General features: G+C 40.5%; 1 protein-coding gene across 1 annotated transcript; it reads right to left on the bottom strand.

The window, feature by feature from the left end:
- Positions 1-1,750: 1,750 nt before the first annotated feature.
- Positions 1,751-6,491, bottom strand: LOC147323225 (uncharacterized). Its single transcript, XM_086303470.1, has 6 exons — positions 5,439-6,491; positions 2,734-2,852; positions 2,486-2,557; positions 2,316-2,370; positions 2,187-2,223; positions 1,751-2,091 (listed from the first exon to the last, which is right to left on the bottom strand). Exons 1-6 carry the CDS (start codon positions 6,247-6,249, stop codon positions 2,070-2,072), a joined length of 1,116 nt encoding a protein of 371 aa, XP_086159596.1. The 5' UTR covers positions 6,250-6,491; the 3' UTR covers positions 1,751-2,069.
- Between the last annotated feature and the right edge of the window lie 1,089 nt (positions 6,492-7,580).

The following is a 7,580-nucleotide window of genomic DNA, read 5'->3' as shown; positions in this document are numbered from 1 at the left end:
GTAATACAATGTTTTAGCATTAAATTATACTCTAACAGGATGCAAGACAAAAGAACTCAAAAAGGACACAACCTAAGAAATTGCAAATTTTCATAATGTTCATGTTCCTTTTGGCCTCTACTGCAGTCATACATACAGTGGGGCAAAAAAAGTATTTAGTCAGCCACCGATTGTGCAAGTTCCCCCACTTAAAATGATGACAGAGGTCAGTAATTTGCACCAGAGGTACACTTCAACTGTGAGAGACAGAATGTGAAAAAAAAATCCATGAATCCACATGGTAGGATTTGTAAAGAATTTATTCGTAAATTAGGGTGGAAATAAGTATTTGGTCACCTCAAACAAGGAAAATCTCTGGCTCTCACAGACCTGTAACGTCTTCTGTAAGAAGCTTTTCTGTCCCCCACTCGTTACCTGTATGAATGGCACCTGTTTGAACTCATCATCTGTATAAAAGACACCTGTCCACAGCCTCAAACAGTCAGACTCCAAACTCCGCCATGGCCAAGACCAAAGAGCTTTCGAAGGACACCAGGAAAAGTATTGTAGACCTGCACCAGACTGGGAAGAGTGAATCTACAATAGGCAAGCAGCTTGGTGTGAAAAAATCAACTGTGGGAGCAATCATCAGAAAATGGAAGACATACAAGACCACTGATAATCTCCCTCGATCTGGGGCTCCACGCAAGATCTCATCCCGTGGGGTCAAAATGATCATGAGAACGGTGAGCAAAGATCCCAGAACCACACGGGGGGACCTGGTGAATGACCTGCAGAGAGCTGGGACCAAAGTAACAAAGGTCACCATCAGTAACACACTACAACGGCAGGGAATCAAATCCCGCAGTGCCAGACGTGTTCCGCTGCTGAAGCCAGTGCATGTCCAGGCCCGTCTGAAGTTTGCCAGAGAGCACATGGATGATACAGCAGAGGATTGGGAGAATGTCATGTGGTCAGATGAAACCAAAGTAGAACTTTTTGGTATAAACTCAACTCATCGTGTTTGGAGGAAGAAGAATACTGAGTTGCATCCCAAGAACACCATACCTACTGTGAAGCATGGGGGTGGAAACATCATGCTATGGGGCTGTTTTTCTGCCAAGGGGACAGGACGACTGATCCGTGTTAAGGACAGAATGAATGGGGCCATGTATCGTGAGATTTTGAGCCAAAACCTCCTTCCATCAGTGAGAACTTTGAAGATGAAACGAGGCTGGGTCTTCCAACATGACAATGATCCAAAACACACCGCCCGGGCAACAAAGGAGTGGCTCCGTAAGAAGCATTTGAAAGTCCTGGAGTGGCCTAGCCAGTCTCCAGACCTCAACCCCATAGAAAATCTGTGGCGGGAGTTGAAAGTCCGTGTTGCTCGGCGACAGCCCCAAAACATCACTGCTCTCGAGAAGATCTGCATGGAGGAATGGGCCAAAATACCAGCTACTGTGTGTGCAAACCTGGTAAAGACCTATAGTAAACGTTTGACCTCTGTTATTGCCAACAAAGGTTATGTTACAAAGTATTGAGTTGTATTTTTGTTATTGACCAAATACTTATTTTCCACCCTGATTTACGAATAAATTCTTTACAAATCCTACCATGTGGATTCATGGATTTTTTTTTTCACATTCTGTCTCTCACAGTTGAAGTGTACCTCTGGTGCAAATTACTGACCTCTGTCATCATTTTAGGTGGGGGAACTTGCACAATCGGTGGCTGACTAAATACTTTTTTGCCCCACTGTATTCCTATAAACACTTCTGCTTTTACCATTTATATGTATTTTATATTTTCTTGTCTGCATGATTCATGTCATGTCAAGTGTGTCAACCTTTATATATCTTTTTATAACAATAAAAAGACAAAAGAAGAGAAAAAGGCAGAAAGAAGAAATCATATTTGCAAAATCTGTGCATACTGATTTTTTTCTGTTCTTCTTACAAGAGAGCTTTAAGTATGATTTAAAACATAAATATTTCTTTGCTTTTGTTTCATGACAAGCTCATGTTTGATGTGGTGAAGTCAGGGGAGTAGTTTCCCACATAAGGAAATTAACATAATTCTCAGGGAGCTCAGAGCAGAGAGGCAAGAGTCCTGCAAAAACAAAAGCATAACTATGTATAAAGGCAACAGTGCAACAATAACGCATCTAAAAATATCTCTGTGTTTTTAAATGTGAATAGTCTTACTGAAAGAGGGATCCAGTCAGCTCATCAACAAAACCACCTGAAAAGAAATACAACATTTATGTCAAACCAAAGTTAATTAAATCTGTGAACACACATCAGTACCCCCACAGAATCACAACTAGCACTTACCCGGTGTGCAAACTGTGTCACAAAGAATGGGACAAATGTAGCAGGTTGAGCAACCCTGGAAAACAAAACAAACAAAAAGAGAACAGGATTAACATAAAGAGGCACTAGGTGAAACAAAGTGCTGTGTATTATTACAGAAGTTATAATCCTTTTTAAGTCAAGATGCTTGCTTGGCAGTGCTCGCAGTGATCTGACTCATCTCCTTCCTCACACGGGCACTTGGCACAGTCATTAGAGCAATGCTACAAGATGAGAAGGAACCACAAGGTATAGTGATTAACCGTGCATATGGTATATAGTCAGGACTTATAATCATTTGTAGCAGGTTGCTGAAATTATGTAAAACCCAACTCTAATGTGTGATTACTGGGCAGATGTGCAAATAAAATCTGTTATTTCCATGATATGTTTTTTTTACCTCACAAATGGAGCAAACACTACACAACGATCCAGAGTGGAACTGTGGAGTGTCAGCAGCTCCCTCCTCTTCATCTGAGTCACTTTGGTTGTCCTTTGTGTCTTTACCTTCAGACTCATCTGTAAATGGTTCAGGAAATCATCTTTATCGGAAATGTATTTTATTCAGTTCAATTCAGTTTTATTTATAAATGGTCAAATCACAACAACACTTTCCCCAAGACGCTTTATATTGTAAGCTAAAGACGAGGGAAAGCCCCAATAATCAAATGACCCCCTATGAGCAAGTGCTTTGGTGACAGTGGAAAGGAAAATTTCCCTTTTAACAGGAAGAAAGCAGAACTAGGCTCATTCAGCAAATTGCCACAACTGGTTGGGGGTGAGGGCAGGAAGACAGGCCAAGATACGCTGTGGAAGAGAGTCAAGTGTATCTTGTAGAACATTAAATTGTCTATAAAAGAAAAAAAAAGATGATCATAACTCCACGTGTCTTTCTTCATTATTTAACCTCCTCTTTAACATGAAATCACAAAATTAATTTAATGATCTGGATAGCAAAATATCTTTTAGATGCAAACATTAGATATTAGAGTCAGGATTTGTCAAATGTTGCAGTAAGACTGTTAGACTGCTCTGTTACTATATAGCACTGAGACATACATGTGGGGTAGAAAATGCATAGGTAAGTATTTATTATTGTAAATACCCACGGCAATGCTTTTTAGTATCCCTTTCTTTATTACGGTTGCTGTTGCAAACACACGAACGGCTGCAGCTCTACAGCTTCCAGCCGCACAATCATCACCAACAACAACAACTACAGACAGGCATCACAGCTTCTTATTTCGGCGAGGCGTTTTTGCAGATGCAGTGTAGGTGCGTCCATCTCCCCTGCAGCGGCACCGCAGACCATGCCCCGCCAGAATTACAAAAGCAAGTAATGCCATGTAATCATATTTGTCCATTTCATTAGGTACACCTGTTTAATTGCTGTTTAATACAAGGATCGACACCCAGAAAGTATACACAGCGCTTCACTTCTTACACATTTTGTCATTTTACAGCCTTATTTGAAAACGGATTCAATTAATTTTTAACCTCAAAATTCTACATACAATAATGAAAAAGTGAAAGTATATTGCATGAAATTCTTGCAAATTTACTCAAAATAAAATACAATAATATAAAATTTAAAGAAGTATTCACAGCCTTTGGTCAATATTTTCTTGAAGCACCTTTGGCAGCAATTACATCTCATAGTTCCTGCTGCCGAAAAACATCCCCACAGCATGATGCTGCCACCATCATGCTTCGCTGTGGTGATGCTATTTGCCAGCTGATGAGCAAGGTCTGTCTTTTACTGAGGAGTGGCTTCTGTCAGGCCACTCTACCATATAGGCCAGACTGGTGGAGCTCTGTCAGAGTTACTATTGGGTTCTTGGTCACTTCCCTGAAAGAGCTCAATTTTCAGTGTCATGTCAAAGACTGTGAATGAATATAATCCGTTTTGGAATAAGTCTGTAACATGACAAAATAATAATAATAATAATAATGGATTGGATTTATATAGTGCTTTTCAAGGCACCCAAAGCGCTTTACAATGCCACTATTCATTCACTCTCACATTCACACACTGGTGGAGGCAAGCTACAGTTGTAGCCACAGCTGCCCTGGGGCAGACTGACATGTGGAACAAGCAAAATGCTGTGAATACTTTCCAGGCGCACTGTATCAAAACCTCAGTATTCACATGGGTTTCCTAATTGCTGTGCTGGTGCTGGAGTAAACCTTATTTACTTGAATTGATTTCAATACATCTTGCAGTAATTTGCAACCTCATTCAACAACACTCATATCTGCAAGTTACTTTAGTTGCTTTTTTGCCATTTTTGCAGTTAACCGCAGACATAACAAGCAACTTTAGGCCATATTGTTTTCTTTTTTAACTACTGAGTCTGTACTAACATCAACCCCCCTGTGACAAGTCCGCTCACTGGCAGCCCAGGTTATGTGTTAGTGACTAACAGTTAGTCAGTCCATCTCTGTACTAACAAGCAATCCAAGAAATGCTTTTCTAGCAAGGTCTGATAACTGCCATTTATTTAGAAGTTACATGACTAACTGTGTAATTCTGTTTGGTGCAATATTTTTTTGTATGTATGACACAGACAGTCTCTTTTTTGTATTATACTTCTGTCATAACCTCATGTGACATGTTTGTTTTACAAAGTAGTCTAAGTAGCTATAGTGTAAACAAAGCTAAAATTCCTACAGGTCCCATTTTTCCATAATATGATTTCTTGTCATTCTTTTTCTAGCATTAAAAGAAATGACTGTGCTTTTAAAATATGCCCTAAACTGTATAGTACCCTCTTTTAGACAAATCTCCATGTATTTAATGTTTGGTGTTTGAAGTCTCAAAAGCTACATTGGCACAACAAATGGAATAGATGGTTTAGATACTGTTGGGTTCCTACCGCACAGATAATCCAGTCTATTTTAGGACTGATATGTATGATGGTGTTCCTAAAGTAACCCCAGTAAGCTGAACAATGTCAGAGAGCTACTGTAGAGTACAGATTCACTCATGGAGTTCTAAGAAAACACATCATTTCTTGTAACTAATATTTAAATACTGCATAATTCAGTATCTAAACTATTAATATGTTTCAAAATGTGTGTGGGTTTAAAAAAAAGTGTTTTCACCATCTTCCTCTTCAGAGTCATCCTCATGTGTATCCTCTTCAGCACTGTCAGCCTCCTCTTCCTTATCTCCTTGAGTTGCTTTATCGTCATCCTCTTCTCTTGGTTCCTCCTCGTCATCTTCCTCATTATCAGCTGGGACTTCCTCAAGAACCTCCTCCTCGCAATCTGCATCTTCATCTACCTCCTGCTCGCCATTCTCATCTGCATCTTCATCCACCTCCTCCTCACCATTCTCATCTGTATCTTCATCCACCTCCTCCTCACCATTCTCATCTGCATCTTCATCCACCTCCTCCTCACCATTCTCATCTGTATCTTCATCCACCTCCTCCTCTTCATCTTCATCTGCTGCATATTCTTCTTCAGATTCTTCCTCTTCTGCATCATCCTCATCAGAAGCCTCACCTTCTTCTTCCTCTTCCTCAACATCTCCTTTCTCCTCAGCATCATCTTCCTCTTCCTTATCAGTCTTGTCATCTTCCTCCTCAGCTTCCTCCTCTGCTGTCTCCTTCTCATCCTCCTGTTCTTTTTCATCTTTTTCTTCTTCCACTTGTTCATCAGTCTCTATCTCATCATCATCTGAGTCTTCATCATCTTTCTCCTCTTCTACATGTTCATCATCTTCCTCAGTGCCATCACCACCCTCAGCTGTTTCAGCTTCTTCAGCCAGAACCTCCTCAGCATTTCTAACGTGGAGGCTTTTCTCCATTTCATTCAAGTCTTGGGCACTTACTACAGCAGAGAACAGCACCTGGGTTGAGCACAGCAGCACAAGCAGGAGCCTTACCACCCAAAGTTTCACAGGTTCCATCTCGGAAGAAATGCAGCTTTGGAACTTGAGGACTGTCTTACTCTTTTCACTCTATTCTTCCACCAAAAACCAAAACAGCCAATGGCTGCTAAAGCCGCAACTGATTTAGGCAGAGTGTTCAGGTCTTTTTCGCAGGCTTCCGAGAGACGGGGTGAAAATAACTGTGCTCACAGAGAGCAGAGTGCCAGCCTTGTGCTGAGAACACAAGAGGACACAGTGAAAATACGACTGTGTGTGCGGTGTAGCTATGTTGCTGTATGTAAGTGAGTGACAGAGGCACATGTCTAAGAAGAATGCTCCTGATGCCCTTAACACAGAGCATTAGAGAGGTGGGTGTATGCCTTTGGTGGGTGGGGGAGGGGGCTACTGAACTGCAAGAGGGTGGGGGAAAATAAGTCACTATACACAGCTTTTGTTGTCATAGTTCCCAACCTATTCAGGAAAGAAGTAGAACTTCATAGATATACTGTGTGTGTGTTTCATTAGATTAATGGTTGGTAGGTTTTTGGAGAACTCTTCTCACTGTCTCCTATATATTTTAATGCAAACAATAACCTTTCCAACACACTCTACACAGCAAAATTCATTTCTTCTTGCCAGTCCTGAAGCAATTGAAAACATGTCAATATGATTTATGGCACTCATGTAAATACAAGGAAATGGAAAGCATGGCACTGTGAACATATTGTGCTTTCCAAAATAGTCATTTGAACAACTGAATGTTTGTACTCATATTTTATTTTTCTTACTTTGGAGCCAGCGGGAAGAGAACACTTACATTTAGGAGCATTATAAAAGTCTACACTCACACTGCCACAGTCAGCTACAATACAGCAAAGAGCAGCCAGGCTGAAAGCGATGACACTGCCTCTAAGTGTGAACTGCTCCTCCTGCAACTGACAGGTGGCACGGCTAACTCTTTACAGTGAAGGCTCCTTCAATAGCTTGTTCCAATATGTAACCTTCAATGGAGCCATGGTGGACTGAAACGCAGTACCAGCATGATAGTTCTGTCCAACTGTCACACACCCACGTTGTGTACATAATTTAAATGTATTTATTGATGGCAAATGGGAAAGTTTATTTCAAAAAGTTCACTTAAATTATAACATTCAAAAACATTTTTATTATTATCCTTTATCTATTCAAGTAAATAAAGAGACTAAAGAGACATTTGCATAAAAAACAAAACTCAACAGAAACCTACATTTCACCCTTGGGTTCTTTTCCCTGTAGGGTTAAGTAACCACACAGGCCTGACACAGTGGAATGAAGTTGACTTTGATAGGACTGAACAACATCTAAGACAGACCAAAGAATTTCAAGTATTT

This window comes from Aulonocara sp. 'chitande type north' Nkhata Bay, linkage group LG8 (genome assembly GCF_057382095.1).
Source record: "Aulonocara sp. 'chitande type north' Nkhata Bay isolate Kocher_YH1m ecotype deep benthic linkage group LG8, A_spYH_male_GT1.1, whole genome shotgun sequence".
In the NCBI taxonomy this organism is placed as follows: domain Eukaryota; kingdom Metazoa; phylum Chordata; class Actinopteri; order Cichliformes; family Cichlidae; genus Aulonocara; species Aulonocara sp. 'chitande type north' Nkhata Bay.
Note: the sequence above shows the minus strand (reverse complement) of the source record. Positions and strands in the feature narration are given on the sequence as shown.

Bases quoted from the DNA above. Each gene is read 5' to 3' on its own strand.
- LOC147323225 (XM_086303470.1), bottom strand. From the start codon at position 6,249: ATGGAACCTGTGAAACTTTGGGTGGTAAGGCTCCTGCTTGTGCTGCTG. The intron at 2,558-2,733 runs GTAAAAAAAACA...CTCATCTTGTAG, and splicing joins GTGTTTGCTCCATTTGTGAG to CATTGCTCTAATGACTGTGC. The intron at 2,092-2,186 runs GTAAGACTATTC...TTGTTTTTGCAG, and splicing joins CTGACTGGATCCCTCTTTCA to GACTCTTGCCTCTCTGCTCT.